At 37.5% G+C, this 22,852-nt stretch overlaps 1 protein-coding gene across 1 annotated transcript; it reads right to left on the bottom strand.

Moving 5' to 3' along the window:
• Positions 1 to 14,750: 14,750 nt before the first annotated feature.
• Positions 14,751 to 17,696, bottom strand: LOC306659361 (zinc finger protein 131-like). Its single transcript, XM_079136825.1, is given in 5 exon segments — positions 14,751 to 16,565; positions 16,568 to 16,584; positions 16,586 to 16,951; positions 16,953 to 17,592; positions 17,595 to 17,696. Coding segments are annotated over 5 exon segments (1,770 nt in total). The 5' UTR covers positions 17,686 to 17,696; the 3' UTR covers positions 14,751 to 15,909.
• Between the last annotated feature and the right edge of the window lie 5,156 nt (positions 17,697 to 22,852).

Here is a 22,852-nt window from a genome sequence, read left to right as displayed (position 1 = left end):
GAGAGGAGGAGAGGGGATGTGGGGGTGGGAGGGATGGTATAATGAGATATACATTGTTTCCTGTGTACATGTATGATTACATAACTGGTGTGACTGCACCATGTACAGCTAGAGAAATGAGAGGTTGTGCCCCATTTGTGTACAGTGAGTTGAAATGTATAACTAATTAGAACAAATTTATAAAGAGTAATTTTAAGATTATAGTCATAAGTACATGAGAAGAAGCTATGCAGTGCTGCAGAGCACATTCTTCAGGGACAAACCTACATTTAGTTGTACTCTGTTATTTGCCTTGGTCAATGACCTTGATCATCCCTTGCCCCATATTCCCTACCTCTCAGCATAGTGACAGGACAACAAATTGCAACCCTGAGCCTGGTGCTGGGATGTACCTAGAATTTCAGTCTGTGGAGGATGGCCTGGTACTGGGAAGGGTCCAAACCTCAAGGCTTATAGGACATGCAGATGGTAGAGTCAGTCCACACCTAGTCCTGCTGAAGCTGACCAACAACCTGGGGCTCAGAATCCAGTAGGGAGCTAGGGCAGGCTGGAAGCTCAAGCCCCAGATAGCAGTCCAGAGTCTGGTATCCTGGAGAGTGGTTTGATGCTGGGTTTTACTGAGGTGAACTTAGTTCTGGGACCCTAGGCAAGGTCTGGTGCTCACTTCCCTCAACTTCTCCTACTGGGAAAATATCTCTCTCCAAGCCATATGTCAGAATTTCCCAAGACCACTCTCATGTTTGATGATATAGGAGAAGGACTTAGAAATCAGAGTACTCATGATTACTATTTACAAAAGCAAAAGAATACAGATTAAATTCAATAAAGAAAAAAAAAAGGTACGAGCTGAAACCTAGAGAAAACTGATTACAAACTTCAATGTGCCTGTTTCCAATGGAATTACATAGAGTGCATTTAATTTGCTCAGCAATGACATGTGTCAAAATATTGCCAATAATGGAAGTTCTACTCCAGATGTTCAGGATTTTGGGGGGCAATCAGTCACTGAGGCAAGCTATGCTTATGTGACTGACTTCAGTTATTCTAACTGCACAACCCCATGAAAGAGCAGGTGCTCATGTTGTTAGTATAAACTACCTGGAGATATGGTACATTCATTGACTTCTACCTATTTCCAATGACTTTTCACACTGCAATGCACCCATACGGTTTACAGAAGATATATGAGTGTATTGGCCACTTTCTCTGACAGACCATGATTAAAAACCTTGTCATCTATATTTTTTCTGTCTGCATACATTTAATTTTCCACATTATTACTATTTCAAAACATAACTAAACAAATAGCTGGCAACCAGATGCAAACAAAAACAAAGGTGAATTTGAATAAAAAATATTTTCAATAGTTCATATTCTATGAATCTCTATTCTTAAATTAGTTCAAGGCAGATTCAAGTGTATTTTCAATGTATTATTCCATAATGTCACACTTGCATAACTACATAAGAATTAGTTTATAAACTGTGTACAGTTTTTTGAAAAGCATATTTTCAAACTTAACCTTTGAAAACATTAAATCAAAAACTAATTTCCAGGGGGCGATCCAAGATGGTGGAATAGAGGGTTACTGCATCTCCAGTCGCTCCAGAACCCAGGATTCAAGAAGGGGAGGCATTGAGAGACTTGGACTAAAATAGAACCTCTTGGTGAGTCTCCCCCACCCGGTGAAGCAGCAGGCCCAGATTTGGCTTATTAGAGTAGGGTAGGGCAGCTACAGTCCTCCCCAGGTGGCCCTGTGCACTCCGGTGGTGGGCTACTCCCATGGTGCCAGATTCTCCAGCATCTCGGAGCAGGTACCCCAGTGAGAGCGTTTCTGCACAGAATCAAGCTTCAAGTCTCTGAACCAGGGCAGCGAGATCCTGCCCACAGGTTGCTTCAGGGACCAGGACAGGGCAGCCAGGTACTTTGCCAAGCAACCCGCAGTCCGGCCCCCTCCAGCAGGAAGTACCTTTCTAGGCTAGCTTCTCGGAGAAGACCCCACGTGAGAGCCTTTCCACACAGAAACAGCTCCAAGTCCTGGAACCAGTAGTGGGCTAGGAGCAGCTTTCCTTGGAAGCACTGCATTATCAAGTTACTCCAAGACTTCAGGCTACTGAGGGCTTGGAGGTGGTACACTGGAAAACTACAGGGACACTATAAGAAAATAGAAGAATTCTGCAATATCACAAAGTCCCACTGACATCTGACCAATATGAGAAAACAAGGGAAGAAAATGTCCCAAACAAACCTAGATACTATATCAATAAAACCCAGTGACAGCACAGCAGAAGAAATGTCAGAAAGGGAGTTCAGAATGTACATAATTAAAACAATCAGGGAAGCAAACGAGGAGATGAAAGAGCAAATGCAGGCATTGAAGGAGGAGAGGAAAGAGCAAATGCAGGCATTAAATGATTGCACCAATCAACAGTTAAAGGAGCAAATATGGGAAGCAAGAGATCATTTCAATAAAGAGTTAGAGATATTTTAAAAAACCAAACATAAATCCTTGAAATGAAGGAAACAATAAATCAAGTTAAAAACTCCGTAGAAAGCATAACCAATAGGATAGAACACCTGGAAGCCAAAACTTCAGAAATTGAAGACAAATATTTAATCTTGAAAACAAAGTTGACCAATCAGAGAAGATGGTAAGAAATCATGAAAAGAATCTATAAGAATTATGGGATATCATGAAAAAGTCAAATTTAAGAATTATTGGGATTGAGGAAGGCTTAGAGAAACAAACCAAAGGAATGAATAATCTATTCAATGAAATAATATCAGAAAATTTCCCAAATCTGAAGAATGAAATAAAAAACCAAGTACAAGAGGCTTATATGAATCCAAATATACAAAATTACAACAGACTTTCACCAAGGCACATTATTATGTAAATACGTAACATAAAAAATAAAGAGAGAATGTTGAAGGCCGCAAGAGAAAAGAATCAAATTGCATTCAGGGGGAAACCAATAAGAATATCAGCAGATTTTTCAATCAAGACCCTAAAAACTAGAAGGGCCTGGAACAACATTTACCAAGCCCTAAAAGGAAATGGATGCCAACCAAGAATTTTAAACCAAGCAAAACTTACGTTCAGATTTGACGATGAAATAAGATCCTTCCATGATAAACAAAAGCTAAAGGAATTTACAAAAAGAAAGCCAGCATTGCAGAACATTGTAAGCAAAATATTCCATGAGGAAGAGATGAAAAACAGCAATGCAAATCAGCAACGGGAGGAACTAGCCTAAAGGAATAGCCAAATAAAGGGGAAACCAAATCATGTCAATAAACAAAAATGAGTCAAATGACTGGGAATACAAATCATATCACAATAATAACCCTGAATGTTAATGGCCTGAACTCATCAATCAAAATACATAGACTGGCAGAATGGATTAAAAAGCAAAATCCAACAATTTGCTGCCTGCAAGAGACTCATCTCATAGAAAGAGATACCCATAGACTAAAGGTGAAAGGATGGGAAATTACATACCATGCACACAGACACAGCAAAAAAGCTGGAGTATCCATCCTCATTTCAGATAATGTGCACTTCAAGCCAAAACTAGAAAGAAGGGATAAAGAAGGACATTACATACTGCTTAATGGAAGCATAAATCAGCAAGGCATAACAATCATAAATATCCATGCCCCGAACATTGGCTCATCCATGTACGTCAAACAAATCCTTCTCAATTCCAGAAATCAAATAGACCACAACACAATAATACTAGGTGATTTTAACACACCTCTCTCACCGCTGGATAGGTCTTCCAAACAAAAATTGAATAAAGAAACCATAGATCTCAATAACACAATCAACAATTTAGATTTAACCGACTCATATAGAATGTACCATCCAACAAAGAATGAATACACTTTCTTCTCAGCAGCACATGGATCCTTCTCTAAAATAGACCATGTCTTATGCCACAAAGCTGTTAGCAAATACAAGAAGATAGAGATACTACCTTCTACTCTATAAAATCATAATGGATTGAAATTAGACATAAATAACAGAATAAAAAAAGAAACTTCTCCAATACCTGGAGATTAAATAATACACTATTATATAATGAATGGATAACAGAAGACATCAGAAGGGAAATGAAATTTTTAGAAGTAAACAAGAACAAAGACACATCATATCAAAATCTCTGGGACACTATGAAAACAGTACTTAGAGGAAGATTTATTTCATGGGGCGCATTCAACAAAAGAAGTAGAAATCAACAAATAAATGACTTAACACTACAGCTCAAAGCTCTAGAAAAAGAAGAGCAGACCAGAACCAAACGTAGTAAAAGACTGGAAATAGTTAAAATCAGAGCCAAAATCAATGAAATTGAAACAAAAGAAACAATTGGAAAAATTAACAAAATAAATAGTTGGTTTCTTGAAAAAATAAAAAAAAAATTGATAAACCCTTAGCCACACTAACAAAGAGAAAGAGGGAGAAAACTCAAATTACCAAAATTTGGAATGAACAAGGAAAAATCACAACAGACACAAGTGAAATACAAAACATAATTAGAAGCTATTTTGAAAATCTATACTCCAAAAAAACAGAAAACCTCAAAGACATCAACAAGTTTCTAGAGACATACGAATTACCTAAACTGAACAACGAGGACATACACAACTTAAATAAATCACTTTCAAGCAATGAAATATTAGAGGTCTTCAAAAGCCTACCAACAAAGAAAAGTCCAGGACCAGATGGGTTCTCAGCCGAGTTCTACAAAACCTTTAAAGAAAAGCTCATTCCAATACTCCTCAAAATATTCCATAAAATAGAAGAGGAGGGAACCCTCCCAAACTCATTCTATGAAGCAAATATCACCCTGATATCTAAACCAGACAGAGACACATCAAGGAAAGAAAATTTCAGACCAATATCCTTAATGAACATCGATGCAAAATTGTCAACAAAATTTTAGCAAATCGCATACAAAAATATATTAAAAAGTTAGTGCACCACGATCAAGTGGGTTTTATCCCAGGGATGCAAGGTTGGCTCAACATCCGGAAATCAATAAATGTCATTGACCATGTCAACAGACTAAAAGTTAAGAATCACATGATTATTTCAATAGATGCAGAAAAAGCATTCGATAAAATATAGCATCTCTTCATGATCAAAACACTAGAGAAAACTGGGCTAGTGGGAACTTTCCTTAACATTGTTAAGGCCATCTAGCTAAGCCCATGGCCAATATCATTCTAAATGATGAAAAACTAAAAGCATTCCCCCTAAAAACTGGAACAAGACAGGGATTCCCTCTTTCACCACTTCTATTCAATATCATTCTTGAGACTCTAGCCAGAGCAATTAGACAAACCAAAGAAATTAAAGTGTTATGAATTGGAAAAGAGGAACTCAAACTATCCCTATTCACTGATGACATGATTATATATTTAAAGGAACCTGGAAATTCCACCAGAAATCTTTTAAAACTCATAAGTGAATTCAGTAAAGTAGCAGGTTACAAGATCAATGCTCATAAATCCAATGCATTTTTATACATAAGTGATGAATCTTCAGATAGAGAAATTAGGAAAACTACCCCATTCACAATAGCATCAAAAAAAAACAAAATACTTGGGAATTATTCTCACAAATGAGGTGAAAGACCTCTACAATGAGAACTACAGACCACTAAAGAAAGAAATTAAAGAAAACCTTAGAAGATGGAAACATCTCCTATGTTCTTGGATAGTAGTGTGGAGATTCCTTAGAAAACTTGGAATGGATCCTCCATTTGACCCAGGTATCCCACTCCTTGGCCTATACACAAAGGACTTCAAATCAGCATACTACAGAGATACAGCCACATCAATGTTCATAGCTGCTCAATTCACAATAGCCAGACTGTGGAACCAACCTAGATGCCCTTCAATTGATGAGTGGATAAAGAAACTGTGGTATATATATACAATGGAATATTACTCAGCCATAAAGAATGATAAAATTATGGCATTTGCAGGCAAATGGATGAAATTGGAGAATATCATGCTAAGTGAGATAAGCCAATCTCAAAAAGCCAAAGGACGAATGATATCGCTAATAAGTGGAGGATGACACATAATGGGGGGGAGGGAAGGGTTAGTGTTAGGGTTAGAGTTAGGGTTAGGGAGGGGGGCAAGTATGGAGGAAGGAAGGACTGTATAGAGGGTAAAGAGGGGTGGGAGAGGTGGGGGGAAGGGAAAAAATAACAGAATGAATCAATCAACATTACTCTATGTAAATTTATGATTACACAAATGGTATGTCTTTATGCCATGTACAAACAGAGAAACAACATGTATCCCATTTGTTTACAATAAAAAAATATAAATATGGAAAAAATAAAAATAAAGAAAAAGAAAAAGAAAAAGAAAAAAAAAGATTGCAAATGCTTACACTGAGTTGTGGTTTCTTAGGGAAAAAGTTGATGTTATTAAGTTGGCATCTCAGAATTATTCCACCTAACTATTCAATATTTTCTGTGTTGCAGAGGCTCCTGGACTGAAAAACCCATTTCTCAGATTTAATTTTCCAGACAGTTTCTGGTTTAGATTGCTTTAATGAGAGAATTTGCATAAGAGCTAGAGAGCAGAAGAGAATGGAAGTCTTCATGTTTCAGACAGTGGTAGACAGGTGCCTGGTCCACTGAGAACAGGCAGGAGGGTTTTAATGGACAGAAGGCAAGTGGGGTTTGGTAGAAGACAGATGTTGTGTACACATGTTGATGGAGGGCAGGAATAAGACGTCACCAGTGATTTTCTGTTTTCACTCAATTTGATGATGCAGGCAACTGTGACAACTCCTGGTTATGCTTTGCAAGTTCATTCTTAATACCTGAACATAAGCAGAGTCTTTCCTTCCATTCTAGTAGTTATTGCAGACCATTTTTTATGTCATTGCCAAGTTTGCTATGAACATGGTGGAGGTGACTACATATAAGGTGTTACAATGAATCAACATTCAAACTATAAACTATGAGCTAAGTCAAAACAAAGAAATTCTGCTAATGCCCTTCATAGTTTCTCTAGTTTTCCATTCTCTCTGCATTTTCAGATGCTAGTACTTGCACTGAAGAGGTTTTTATGATCAATGTTCTCCAACAAGTTATTCATCATATACTTGTTGACAAGTTTTCAGGGAATATGTATATCTGGTGAGGGTAAAGATAAATTGTGATTGTGTTCTAAATAGTGATATATTGTGATAATATTTTGTGATGATATTGTGTGATGAATTCTTAATGACTCAGGATGTTCTTCAGAAGTTAAGTCTCCATGGGTCCCAACAAATTTGGATATCTCACAAGCAGAGAAACTGACTTCATTGTTCTGGACTATATTTTTGATGATCTTGTATAGTGAACAATCTTGGAGGATATTGTGTCTCCATCTATATTATTTTTTTTTTTCTTATAGCCTTGGGAAATGCAGAGAGTGTCTTCCTCCAGAAAATGCATCAGGCAGACACATTTATCATTATAAAGGCTTTGGTTGCCTAAATTCATTACTATTTCCCTGTAATGGAATCCTCTTCCTGAACAGATTTACCTGACCCTTTTGATATAACCCTGTGTGAACATGGATTCAAGGAACTGATGCAAATATTAAGCACTAATAACTACTGCTATTGCTGTAAATAATAAACTATCCTCCATCTTTAACCTAAGTCTATTATCTTCTGCCAGAACCCATGAAATTGAGGAAGGCTATTTAGTTTGCAATTAGCTCAAAACTCGTAACAGTTCTCGGAAATGTTCTGTGACTTCAGTATTTGTATGGACCAGGGTCTGTTTTTAACGTTCTAATTTTCCCCTTTTCATTAAAAGTGTCTACAGCTGTAGGACCCCCCAAAAGAAAGACTCTTACTCGAGTCTCAGGATGGCGCACTCCAGGAAGCACGAGAGACCGGCTTGATGCAAAAGCACGAGGCGCTTTAATAACGGAGCTCCGGGCCAACACGTATCTCACGCAGGAGATAGAGGAGTTGACCCCGAGGCTCAGAAATCAGGGGTTTATATAGGAAAAGTTAGAGAGTTTGGCGCGGGTACACATAATTGGCTGATTCAAACATAAGCGGGCACATGACTACATTGATTACATCAGCAAGTAGTACGTGCAAATTGACATTCCAGTAATGTGGTAGGGCAGTTTATTTTGGTTAACAGGGGTCAAGTTAACCTTAAAGAAAAGGGAAGAAGGGGAAAAGTGGGTGACACCAGATGGTCCACGGCCTTGTGGAGATTGTTTATCCTCCATGGCCAGTTAGTTTTTGATGATTTGGCAGTCTTATTTTAGGCTTGTTTAGGTATGTTCAGGCCTCAAGCCTGTCCCTCTTTGTTTTTTTTTTCCTAAGTTCATTTGCTAGACTACAGATTCTGTGCTTTAATTATGGGCACTTAAATTTTAACTCCTTCACAGCCATTATCTGAGACCTGATGCACCATTTTATGTGAGTGAGTGGTGACAAATCATGTTTCTGTTTATTTCATGGGTTTTCAGATAAGAAAAAAAGTGGAATTCAAGGTGATATGCCTGAGATAATACACCTGAGAACCCTCATATTCACCTATACCTTATTGAATGACAGAGTCCTCAAATGAGCTAATACCTGGGATGAGATTGGGGGGGCAGTAATCTTGGAAGGGAGTAAATATATTCTATACATGGGAGTGTTGTGACTGGCACATTGCATTTTTCAAAGATGGAGCCTACCTTATCTCCTGTCCTCCAAGCACCTCCAGAAACTTGCCTGAGGACCAAGAACACTATTGTTAAAGGTACTCATTTTTGTTTTCTCAAATCTAAAACTACAGAGTCAATGATCCTAATTGCTTCTTAAATATTTATTTGAATCACTCTGTTTGTAGCTTTTCCCCAAAATAAATAAAACTATTTTCCTGTCAGGGTGAAGTGATCATTATTGGAAATACCAATTGTACATTTGCATTCACTTTAACAACCATTTAATTAGTCTTGGTAAATGAATTAGTGAAAACATTTCTGCCATTCTAGTAAATATTAGGAGAGTAAAACAAAAAGTTAATTGTGCCTTCTTTAAAGACCTTTGTATAAATTAATTCCATAAGCATATAAGGCACTGCTTTTAATGGGAGTGCTTTGAAGAACAAAATCAACATTGGCAGTATTTTCTGAGAAAATATCACTTGAGGAATACAGATTGAGTGAGGTCTTCAGAAATGGATCTCTTTGAGCCAGTTTCTGACTGGTATATTCCTAAAGAACTTCTTGTTCCCAGTATAATGAATTGTATGGAATACAAGATTAATCTGTTTTCTTTTATTCTCTAATAGTCTGTAGCATCTGCAATCCATTCACACATCGAGTAACTTTTTCTGATCCCAACTTGATTACAAAATAAAATTCTTCTCATTCTACCTCTCCTGGATGTGCTTTCCTACTTCTTTGTTAGCATTAAAAAGCAGCCACAGATCTTTCTTATAATTGCAGATTTATTTCTAATTATTGGTGATTGGTAGAGAAGAGAGTTAGTGAGTAATAAAAAAGAGAGTTATAAAATCAAATATCCATACTATTTTCTGTGTCTACTGACATTCTTGTCAATAGTGTTGCTCAAAAGAACTGATGGTTTTATTGCATTTCAGCATTCTTCCCTCCTTTTTTTCTTCCCTGCCACCTGCTCTTCCTCTCTACCTGTACTTCCCTCTCATACATACACATAGGCATCACAGTGTGATTCTTCTTCATCATTGGTGGTAATTTGTGATATTTTTAAGAGGCACACTAGTGCACAGTCAAAAAAACATGGAATAATACTCTATGCCACTTATGTGTTTACAGGATTGATCATGTATTCCTAAATGAGTTGCAAATGAATTGAGAGCAGGACCACATGTCTCATACACTATTCACTTCATTGCACATAATCATGGTTTCCATATACATGATCTAGCACAATGATGGTTTGAAAGAATGCTTCAGAAGGTACATCTTAAGTTACATTTAACTATTGTTTTTTTTAAAAGCCCCAAAATGGCTGTATTTTGGTTTTAACTGTTTTGCTAGGTTTTTAAGAACAAGCTTGTCAAACTACCCCATTCCTGTCTGTTAAGGAATCAGCTGATTTCCCACAGGGATCACTAATGGGAAAATTGAGAGCAGCTTCTTAGCCCCTTTAGTGCCATTTGCTAGGTAGTGTTTCCTTGATGCTTCCTTTGGAAACATCAGAGATGTCTCCCTTTTTTAATGACCCTCCTTTGCTGCAAGTGCACTGATTGACTTTTCATTCTCTAGGTTTCATTAATTTCCCTGACCAGTAGGTTGTGTGGCCCAGAGTTGCAAACTCCTTAGAGAAGTTCTTCTATTTCCTGGATTCAGCCTGACTCTGAGGGCAACAACCAAGTATTTCTCAGTCTCTAAGTTTGATCTTAAATATCCAGCAATCCAGTTATACCAGTCACAACATAAGACTGCTGGGATTTAACTTCAATATAGCTTTACAGTAATTTACACTTTTATTTAGCTATAGTCTGTATTAGTACTGGAAGTAACCATTATATATTATCTATTCTGTAGGTGATGACATTATTATAAGTTAACCCAGGTTATATATTCTTGAAGCAGTATCTCTGCAAAACATTAACAGGTAACAGTTTTACAAAATAAAATTAGCAAGAGTAAAAATACATTTAGCTTGCCTAATAGCTATCTTGAATTTTGGCTGAGCTACACATTATTTCTTCTGAGATCACATAATTTTAAAACAAACAAAAATCTTTGGAATATAACTCTAAATAAGCTGAAGTCTGACTTATTTTGGAGTCATTCTGACATGTGGTTAGGTGGGAGGCTGAGCCTTATCTCAGGTGAGGTGTGTCTCTTTACAAATCTTAGATAAAGATCAGCTTCTAGTTCTGAAGGTGATCTTTACCTCCTCTCTAAATATCATTTTACAAAGTTTACATATGTTGTTTCCTGAGTTTATATGAATGTTAGTCAACACAATATGACATTACATCTAAAACATGAATCAAGGAGAGACTGAGAGATCTTTTATCTTTCATTTTGTGTGACAAAATGCTTTTATGTTTTCATGTTTCAAGATATTAACATTTAAATAAATTAGGTTCTTACTAACCTTTAAAAATACATTTACATTTAAACTTTTTATCTCAGTGTAAAATAACAAATTTTACATATACCCTATTGATAACAGGTTCTGTTATAGAACATTCAAAGATATTAATAAGTCCCAAATAAAATTTACTATTCTTATAAATTTAAAATTACCATTACAGAAAAGTTTAGTTTGGAGAATAGTAGCTTGATAAATTTTCTGCTTTACAGATTGTATACCTGGAAGATATGAAGATATTTAATATATAGGAAGTGTAACCATTCCAAAATTATCTTAATACTTTTATACTAACAAAGTTTAGTTTTTAAAGAAAAACCTAGACTCTGTAACATAGTACAATACTCTAACAGTTGTTTAACCATAATTGTATAAACACCAATTGTCTTAAAGCATAAAACTTAACAGACACAATGTTAAAAGTAATTAGTGGGGCTGGGGATGTGGCTCAGTTGGTAGAGTGCTTGCCTCACAAGTACAAGGCCCTGGTTTCAATCCCCAGCACTGCAAAAAATTAAAATAACATAAATAAATAAAGAAAAAGTAATTAGTGTTTCAAAGAAATTCTTGTCATTTTAACATATAGATTAAACTTTGGTTTATATCAGTATATTAGTATTTGACCTTATGAAAAACCTTAAATAGCTTAACTGATTGTCTCACATACATATAACCAATTTAGTTACACACAAACTTGTTGAAATTTGCCCTTTACTTACACACAGACTTTCTTAGCATTTACTTAGACCCTCATTTATTTCATCACAGAAAGACTTTCTTACCCCAAAACATTTTTTCCTTCTACTAAATATATTTCTGTACCTAGAACCTTTTATTTTCTCTTTCTTCTCTGTTGACCCTTTTTTGTTCATATTTGAAACAACTCATGATATTTTTGAATTTAGATAAATAACCCCATTTTAATAAGATGAGATTTTTTTATGTTATTTATGATACTCTAATTGAAACAAAGTTGAAACTTGGATCCCTTTGTGTATAGAATTGTACCTGTTAGGACTTCACTCTTAGTCACCTTTGTTTTAGTGATGACACAAAGCAATTTTAAACCCTTTTTATTCACCAATCTATGAAAACACCAATGATGATTAAATATAGTACCCCATGGAATTTAAGGAGTTAAGAATACTTAATGTTATTTAACAGTTAGGATTTTAACTTTGTAATTAATCAGATATTGCTAACAAAGACATTTGAGTAATCTTAGATATGTCAAATCTGATTCACTTATTTTTCTGTAAAAACCAAGATGTCAGACAAGTGTATTGAACAGTACTTGTTGTCTCTTTCCTGTTGAAGAAAATTCCTACAAACAATTAATATTAGACATTTTACAAACATCAACATTTTAGTAGTTTGATTACTTAGACTTATACATTAAGTAATTTTAAAGACATTTTACCTTTATTTGTTTATCCAATTTAAATCGAACCTTTTTAAAAATCACTTGAATTAAAGGTATCTGGATCTATTTTTTAAATTTTAATTTTATGAGTGCTCATTTTGTGTCAATTTTGATATAATGTACATGACATTAAGACACACGTACAAACACAGACAACACGATATCAGATAACACAATATACACATAACACAAAACCAAAGGCTTTGTAGCTCTTTGTAGGTGAATCTCCATTGCAATTTTAACAGATATTCAAAAACTCTAGTTGAATAAAAATAAGATTGATCAAAAAACAATGTTGTGAACTCAAAAAATATAGAATTTAAGGAAAAAACAAGAGTCCTGGAAAAATGACATGGTCATTAATTATTTTAGTAAAGCACCATACAATTTACTTTTGCTGGAGTTCAGGTAAAAGATTCTTTTTTCCCACTTTTTCTTGGGTTTGAGACTGGTCTCCTACTGGGTCTGCTGTCTTCTCCATTTATATTTTAATATAAGCTTGGACTTGAGATCTGGTTCCAGTAGAAACTTGATGCTTAGGGCATTTTAACCATTTTTATCAAGGCAGGTTTGGATGTCAAAGAAAATTATGAGAACTTATTTTCCATTACTTTTGAGAATGAAGTCATTATGCTAAGATGCTTACTGAAATATGCCATTGGCTATTGAGCTGGTTTGTCCAAGGCTGCCTATTCAGTATTTTTAGGATTATTTTCTCTCAGTGTCAAACAGGTTATATCTTGCTCCATAGGTAAGCTGAGGACAGGAGATTGAAGTAAGACCCCTTTTTGATATTTCTGGGGCAGACATATTTTCCTATGGTGTTTATTTTCCTGTCCTAATTTCTGGGTTCTTTGAGATAGTTGCAATCCTAAGTATTAAAACTATTGATGACATAATTAAGATTTCTTCTTTGAGATCTTATAATCCTTATCAGATAAGAAGTTTAGGAGCTGTGTAATGGCCTTTTGACATTCCTTCTGGGTGGAGACACATAAAGTACGTCATGTACACATTGGAAAACAATAACGGATGCTTTCTTTCTGAATTTTGCTAAGCCCTTAGCTAGGGTTTGTCCAGAAAGGTGAGGGCTATCTCCAAATCCTTGAGGCAACACTTTCCAGGATAGTTGAGATCCACTGTCTGGTTCTTCAAAGGCAAACAGATATTGTTATTGAGAGTTCAGGGTATACAGAGAAAGGCATCTTTTATATCTAACATAGTAAACCAAGCAATAGCTGGAATTTCAGACTACAGAGAAAGAACTGCAGAGAGGGAAATTACAGCTTCATTAAATTATTCCAAGATTTTGGACAAGGCAGCTTTCTTTTTAATTCTTAAAATGGGTGAGTTGCATGAACTTATGCAAGGCATTAAAATTTTCTGTCATGAAGTTTTGAATGATCCCTTAGTAGGCCCTTTTTCTTGTCCTTATGCTCCCTTTCTTTTTCTTCTGATCTTTAATATAAAAAATTGAAGATGCAAGTTAGAGAAGATCATATAAGGATTTATCAGTGTCATGAGCCAATTTTTGTAATTACTCTAAATGTTTGGGGTTGACTGAAAGATAAATTTATTCTTTAAAAGTAGGTGACCCTCTATGAATTCAGGATTCAGGGTGGTGTGTTTTATTGTCTTCCTGAATCTCTCCATGAAAATAGCACAACTTTCCCGAATGTCTCATATAATAGTTTTCTAGGTATGCTACTCATTATTTGAATCCCAGTTAGGATCATTTCTGGGAACTGCCTGTGTTCTAGATGGTTAATTAGTAGCATAATTTTTCCAGGTTAATTCAAATACCTGGCATTGGTTAAGTTTTGAAACATATATATTTATTTGGATCCTCCAAAAACCTCCCTAAATTTCTTTTTATCTGTCTTAAGTTGTGGGTGTTCCCTTTGATTTTCCTCCCTCAGAAGTTGATTCCTCAAGGTTTTCTCCTCTCAAGGTAGAGATTATTAAGGCCAAGCCTGGTCACATATGAAAGGCACTTTTCTTGATCATTTGTAATTTTGCAGTATGCAGGCTAGTGGTGAACCTGGCAATACTGTTGAGAGAGAAGATTTTATCTGAGTTAGAATAAGTTTGAGCTTCCTTAGGGTCCAGAAAAACCCAGCTCTCATTATGTGGCGCTTTTTTTTTTTTTTTTTCACATAATTTTAAAGTTTACTTTAAAAATGTAAATATCTCCCAATATTTAACAGGTAAAGAAAATAGCATATTGTTTTATTTTATGTAGTTGTTATATTTTATTTTCTAAGTAATACTGATTAAAAATACTTACACACCTACTTTTAAGTCCACAGTTTAGCACTCTTATTTGTATGGCTTTAAAAGTTATAGCACAAGATCTTTACATTAAGGATTGGGGAAAAAGATTCCATTCAAAACAAAGCCTGATATATTATATACATGTTTTTCTCTGTACTTTTTAAAATACATTAATTTTTAAATGATGCTTATCTTTTTTTCCATCTTGTGGTAAAATACTAGTGCAACTTTTCATAAAAATAAAGTTTACCACAGATGTAAATGAACTCTCCCAATTGAAAGTGGCCCTTCAGCTGCCATTAAATGAAATTTCTCAACCTAACTTAAATGAAAAAGAATTGGTAGTTGTCATCATAAACAAAAATATGAAGTCTTATAGCACTGTCTACATTGCTTCTTACAACACAAACTTTCAAAGAACCAGAAATGCTTTATAGAAAAGTTTAGTTGGTTTTGAAAAGGCACATGGGTAGTTTTTTTTTGTTGTTGTTGCTTTTTTTTTAAACATTCTGGAAATTTTGCCATCACCACTCTTTCTTTTGCAGAGATGGCACCTGTGACTATTGGGGCAGACAAGAATGTTGTTCAAACTAGAGAAAGCCAGAGCCAAAATTTTAACTGCACAGTAACAACACTTTTCTTCATGCAGCCTTGTGTTTCTTACATACTCAATTTTCTAACATGCATTAGAATACATAAAGTTGTATTCTAATGATTTTACGTTTGATTTTTACAATATGGAAAAAAATTTGAGGGAGGACATGACCTGGGGAAGAGAAGACGGTGATAAAGAACCCTTACTACAATGAAAATAGATACATTCGTACCCAACTATATAATAAGAATATAATCCATTTAAGTTTCCAGAAATATACTTCTCAAAGCTCCCCTTCACTTATCAGAAAGATCCTCCTCTGTGGCATTAACTGGGGTGAGGGGCATCAGTTTGTTTCAACAGAAACAGTTCAGCACAACAGGAAATAGTTTTAACTTTGGTCCACTTGTCTGTTAGCTTAAGGACAGTCACACTGCCCATAATCAGTTCAAAAACCCAACATGTAAATTTAAAAATATATTCGTTATTTCAATCTAAAACTGGCATAGCTGTTCTGTCATCATTCTCTGCCTTTTCAGCTAGGGAATCCACAGTTGGTTTAGTTTTTAAATCCTCAGCACCTTTGTGATCTTCCCTGGCAGCCTCAGCAGCATTTGCTTGGTTAGGTTCTCTCTCCTCTTGGCTCATGATTTCAGGGGTCATGTGATCCAAGTCTGCTTCCAGAAGCTCAGTTTGCACTTCCACTGGCATCTGATTTACCCGTTCAACATGCAGCTCCTCTACATGTACTTCAGTACCTTCTTCAGTCTGAATTTGACCCACTTCTAGATAACTGACTTGGACCTGCTCTGGAAGTTCAGTCAAGTGTGAATCATGCACTTGGCTGTCCTGAAGCAGATCTGGATGAACTTGTTCCACAGTCACTTGTGCTGAATCCACCTGGACCTGAAGTAATGGTAACACATGCACCTTCCCAACTTGTTCTATAATAGTCATTGATGTCACTGGTTCAGTTTGCACACGTGTTTCTACTGAAAGGACTTCTTCAGTTATTAGATGCTCTGAAATATTATGAGTATCACTGAGGTGCCTCCTTAGTTGATTTCCTTGCATAAACCACATGTCACATAAAGTACAATGATTGAGTTTATCTCTAGTGTGTATTACCAAGTGATCTTTGAACGGTCCCAGCTGTTAAACACAGTTACACACCTGGCATTCATACAGCTTCTTCCTTCCCTTTTTTGCCCCCACTCCAGTTTGGCATGCAGTGAGATGACATTTGAGGGTACTATTTCTAGCAAATCTTTCGTGACAATTTGGACATTCAAAAGGTTTTTCACCTGTATGTTTTCGAAGATGCTCTTTAAAATGTCCAAAGTGGTCAAACTGTTTCTCACAGTACTGACATATATGAATTTTTTTCCCAGTTCTTTGCTTCTTACTGACTCCGTCTTCTTCAAGGTGGTAACAATTTAGGTGCTGTTTGCATGTGCTCTCTCGAAGGTACCTTTTATTGCATATTTCACACTTGAAACTCTCAGTGGAGTGTGATTTCATGTGTTCCTTCTACCTGTTTGCTTAAGGGGTCAGATGCACAGCCATCTTCTTCTTTAATCTGCCCTTTTCTATCACCTTGATGGTACTTGCTGGTAATATCTGCCAACAATGCTAGAGCAGAATCATCAGAGGAACCTGTGCTCTGTATGTACTTTATGGACTGCTTGGCAGAAGCCACTTCCTCTAATGTTTCCATGCCTTCATCTTCCACTTCAATTGTGCCTTCAGCGATCTCTACCTCAATTTCAACAGGCTCTGATTCTGCAGAAGGCAATGACTCAGTGATAACATTTGAAGTTTCTGCAATCTTTCTTTTTTTGGCCTCATTTTTTCCTGTGGTATTTTCCTCTAATGGAGCTGAGTTTTCTTTGTTTCTGACTTCAAGGGCTTTGATAGCTTCTAGCATTTGTAGAAATTCTGCTGCTTTCCATACATCATTGGCTTCTTCTTCTTCTTGTATCATTAATTTTGCTGTATATGTGAACTCAATTAAGTGATGAAAGGCCATTTTACTAACACCTTCTATCTCCACCAAAGGTTCCTGAGTAAACTCCTGAAAGAATCTGTAGAAGAACTTACTGCAAGCAGCCAAAACCTCCTTGTGGGCCTTAAAATGATGTCCATCAACTATGAGGGTGATATCGGTAAACGGTCCTGCTCTCGTTGTTCATTCAATCGGTCCAGAATCATTTTATGATGTTCAGGAAACTCCTGAAAGCATTCCATCGTCTCTTCAGCCTCCATGGCCGTGGGGTTGCTCTCCTCAATGAGAAGCAGCTCTGGGAAAATAGTGGTGCCTGGACCGAGAAAGCACCCAAGCCGGGAACCACCGTGTCTGGTGAGAGAGACACACGGTCCAGGGCCCAGGGGACACTCAGCGTGGAGCAACTGCGGCGACCTGGAAATTCGCTGGGCGCTGCCGCCCTAAGTGCTGGTGGGAAAACCCCGCTCTGCCTAGGGCGTAGGAGCGGGGTGGGCAGCCAGAACCCTGCCCCCTGGCCGCTTCCTGGCTGCTGAAGTCAGCTTTCTTGGAAGCTGTGACTAAAAGGACCCAACCAGCGCAATCACCGAGGAGGAAGAGTTGATTTAAGGGAGAGGGGAGAGGAGAGAAGGGAGGGGGGAGGGGAAGAGGGGGGGAGGGGGGAGGGAGGTCTCATTATGTGGCTTTGCCAAAGTTTTTTCTGGCCTTCTTTGGCAAAGTGCTAGGGTCCCAGTTTGCCCTGTGCCAGAGACCCTTGGAGGATTCAGACTTAAGGGCATTACTGCTTTTCTCTCTGCCACTATAAACTCCTAATTATGAAAAAAGGTGACAAAAGTAAAAATCGTGATTTTGCCTATTTTTTTCCCTGTAGACTTAAAGGAATCTCTGGAGTGTGAGTGGACATCTATTGGTCATTAGGCATATAATGCCCTTTTCTTGCAGGGTCTCATGGAAGGGATTGATTTTAGATGTCTCCTTATTGCAGCTTAAGGAAAACACAGTGAGCACATTTAAGCACAAGAAGAGCAATGGGGAGAATCTGGATATTAGACTAGTAAATGCTAAGTATGTGAACAATGGTTACCTGGGGATTTTCTTACTAATCATCCTAGGTCTTTCTTTTAATCTTACAATCTGAATTCTTAATGTTTGATTGGTGAGGGAAGGGGAGCATCCAGGAGGGCATAGATATAGGACAGTGTTTTATGGCCCATACAAAAGGACAAGGTAATTGGCACTTTCCCTCAGTGCCATTCATCAATGGATCACCCTAGATACTCCTTAGGGCAGTCAGGAGGGGGAGTCCAGAGAAGAAACTTTTGGGATTCTCCTGAGAGTAGTTTGGTCCAGAGAGTAATGTATAAAGCTGCTCCCCACCCATCAGGTGCAGTAATTTTCCCCGCCTCCCAACCACTTGTCAATCTGTGAACATCCTGGCTAGCTATTGGCTCATCAGTCAGCTTGCAAGTATCCTTCTCCGATATTGGTCCCCTGTTAGCCCGGTGGAATTCAACTGTTTTACTGTAGCTTCCCCGCCATCTTTTCCCATTCTTCTGTGTGTCCTACACACTTTTCTCTATCCTTCTGGCTTTCCACTCTCTCTAGTGCACACCCTTTCTTTTCCTTTCTCTTTTCCTCTCATTTTCTCTCTTACCCTGAAGGGAGACAATTGTTTGCTTATAAATTCCCTTATGTGATTTCCCATGTCCGGTGTGGTTTTGTGGAAATTCCCTTACAGTGGTGCTGTGACTCGGATGGGATCTTCCACTGTCTCTTAAGAGAGTGGAACCCCATCTGATGTCCCAGTGCCCCCAGACACATCTCCACCTTCCATTCTGCCCAGTTGCTCTGCTCTGCATTTATCACCGGACTTCAGGTTGGTGAGTAGGCCGGTTCCGCTAGGCCGATTTATACTTATGGCAGGCCCCTATAGTTGGTCTTATCTGCCAGATGGATTCCTGATTTTATGGTGGAGATCTCTCTCACGGTTGAGGCTCATCTCATACTCGCATTCGCACTTGAAAACACTGATATCAGGTCCTTAACTCTTCTCGAAAGAGTTGCCTGGCCCCACATTGATGTTTGTGTGACGACATGATCAATGTGGTGCCCCTTATCTCCAGCCCAGTACTCTGGCCTTGAAGCGCCCTGACCACAGACTCAGCTGTATCAGTCCCCACCATGGAATCTGAGTCCTCCAATTTGGCAGATTCCACTCTGGGAACCCTTAGCCCAACCCCTGGTACTTAAAGCCATCAAAATCCTTCTGTGTAATGGCACACAGCTTCCGTGAGCGAGGGGGCAGATGGAAAGGGATTCCTTATCTTCAAGTCTCTTCTTTCTTGTTTCTTGGCTCTTCCTGCAGACTCAAGTGCCTCCAGACCCTGCTTCTCTGTGTTCCCCTGCATCCCCATATAATATAAGCAGCCCCATTCCCCACAAGTAGTGGGAGATAATTGTTTGACAATTTTCTGTGTCCAAACCTAAATTAAAAGGACCTAAGCATCAAGTTTCTGCTAGAACATTTTAGCCCCTTTCGGATTCAGATCTCAGTCAAGGCTTATATTGAAATGTAAATGGAGGGAAGGGCGGGAAGAAGGTGGGGGGCTGGGAGAGCAGGCCATGGGGGCGGCCCGGTTGGGAGGTGCCCTGGGTGTGGAGGGGGCGGCAATGCCTGGTCCAGTCATGATGCATGCCCAGCCACACTTCGTGCCCCAGCCAGACCGACCCAGCCCTTACAGCCAATTCTTATCCCGAAGTTATGGATCCAGCTTGAAAACTTCCCTTACCTACTGGAGGAAGGTGCAGTGGGAGACCATTTTCAAACCCAAGGAAAAAAAAGTCTCCATTTTAAATTTCTCCTGGGTTACAACTCAGAATACTTTTCTTCCTTTCACCTTTTCTCTCTTTCTCATTTTCTCATGCTATAATTAATGACCATTATCATTTTTCTTCTAGGATGTTTGTTTTTCTTAAATGCTGTATTTTTGAGTTCACAATTTTGATCCTACATACCTAGGTTAATAATTTTGATCAGTTCTTTTTATCCAACTCTAGAGTTATTTTTGAACATCTGTTACATTGCAATGGAGATAAATACTACAAGGCCTTTACTTTTGTGTTAAATATAAGCGTGCATAAAAATTAAAATTTTTAAAAATGGATCCAAATTTTTTAATTCATGTGATTTAAAGAGGTTCAATTTAAATTGGGCAAACTAATAGAAGTAAAATGTCTTTAAAATTAACTCACAAGTCTCTAGGTGGTCACACTAACAAAATATTGATGTTTATAAAATGTCTAACATCAATTTTTCTAGGACTTTTCTTCAACAGGAAAAAGAGGGCAAATACTGTTGGTACACTTGTCTAATATCTTGGTTTTTCCACAATAAGATGAATGAATTAGAGTTGACATGTATGGGATTACTCAAATGTGTTTGTTAGAGACATCTAATTAATTTAGAAAGTTATTCCATGGAGTAACATGCTTAAAAACATTATTCTTTGTGTATTAAATGTGTTCATATTTTCCAGGTATATACAAGCCTTTAAAGCAGAAAATTTATCAAGCTGCTATTTTCCAAATTAAACTTGTCTGTAATGGTAAACCTATCATTTAATGTTCTATTATAGGACCTGTCATCAATAGGGTATATGTAAAATTTGTTAAATGTATTTCTAAAAGTTATTGAGAGGACAGTTGAAAGCTCTCTCAGCTTTTCTTTAATGCTTACATACATATATAAACGTTGCTGACATAACTCTTTAGATCTGCATTTCCATCAGAGAACAGAGTTCCATCTGATCTCAGCTTAATCTTCAAAATCTGTGTTTATAAACCTTTATTTTCTAATATTCCTTTGTCTCTCAATGAACTTGAGAATTTGGTCATGCTGGTCATAGCAAAAGAGGAAAAATTAGCTTTAGGAAAAACCCCGCCTTACCTGAGATAAGGCTCTGCCTCACAACTTTGCTGCATGTCAGAATGGCTCCAAAGTAAGCCAGACTTTAACTCATTTAAAGTAGTGTCCAAAAGTCTGATGTTTGTTGTAAAGATTACTGTGATCTCAAATGGGAACTCAGCCAAAATTCAAGATAGCTATTGCACAAACTGAATGTTTTACTGTTGATGGTTCCATTTTGTATTTTCCTTGTAAACTCTAATTGTTGCCTGATCAATCTTTTGCAGAAGTACTGCTTCAAGAGTGAACACCATAAATTAACTTGGAATAGTAAGCTATCTGCTATAGGACAGATGATGTAAACCCCAATTATATAAAAGGGGGTAAATAACTGTAAAGTTATAGACATTGAAGTTAAAGCCCAGTACTCTTGCTTTATGACTGGTGAGACTGACTTTCTTGATGGTTAAGATCAAACTTAGAGATTGAGATTAAACACAGAGGTCAAGAAAAGTCCATATTTGGGTCTTGCCCTCAAAGTCAGCCTGAACCCAGGGAACAAGAGGACTTCTCCAAGGAGCTTTGCAACTCTGGGTCACACAACCTCCTGACCAAGGAGAGTGATGAGGCCACTAGAGGAAAAGTCACTCAGTGCATGTGCTGTAGAGGAGGGTCATGGAAAAAGGGAGACACCCCTAATGCTTCCAAGGGGAGCCACCTAATTGAGAAGACCATACCTAATCAATGGCACTAATGGAGCTAAGAAGCTGCTCTTAAGTTCTCTATGAGTGACCCCTGTGGGAACTCAGCTGACTCTTTAACAAACAGAAATAGGTCACTTTGACCAGCTTGATCTTAAACAGCTAGCAAAACAGTTAAAACCAAAATATATCCATTCTTGGGTATTTAAAAGAAATAATACTTAAATGTAACTTAAGATGTACGCTTGTGTTAGCCCACTAGAATAAAGACTAAAAGCTACAAAAGAGAGATTCATTGGCAAATGTGCCTAATAACTATCAAGAGAAACTGCCAGAGTCAGAAGTTTTTAATCAGTTTAAGGCCTAGAGACACAGGTAGGCTTAATCTATGTTTGCTAGTATCTCTACTAAATGTTGTGTTTACATTCTTGATAACCTAGACAATGTTGAAACTCCCAAATAAAGGCCCTGTCCTCTCCAGCCTTTGCTAGGCCTTGTTATGGGAACAACTTCTCAGTTCTTCCACCCCCTGGTGAGGAATTATTGACTTCTGTCATCTTTATAATATGCATTGGCATGTTCCAGATTCTGCAACATTTATATTGTATCAATCTCATTTCAGTACTCATGTCTTTTTGTTCTTCTCTCATAGTAGCACCCATCCCCAGATGCCTTTACAACCTGCTCTTCCCCAACCGGATTTCTACCTTGGACCCCTCAATTGACCCAATTTCTAAAAAGGGAACTCCAAACTGCTTGCCCCATGCTGCCCCCTTTCAGCTCGAAGAAGCCAGAGCGGTCATCAACCCCCTTTCCCTACAGTAA

Source organism: Sciurus vulgaris, assembly GCF_902686455.1.
Source record: "Sciurus vulgaris genome assembly, chromosome: 4".
NCBI classification, from domain to species: domain Eukaryota; kingdom Metazoa; phylum Chordata; class Mammalia; order Rodentia; family Sciuridae; genus Sciurus; species Sciurus vulgaris.
The sequence above is the reverse complement of the archived record's forward strand: the minus strand, read 5'-3'. Positions and strand labels throughout refer to the sequence as shown.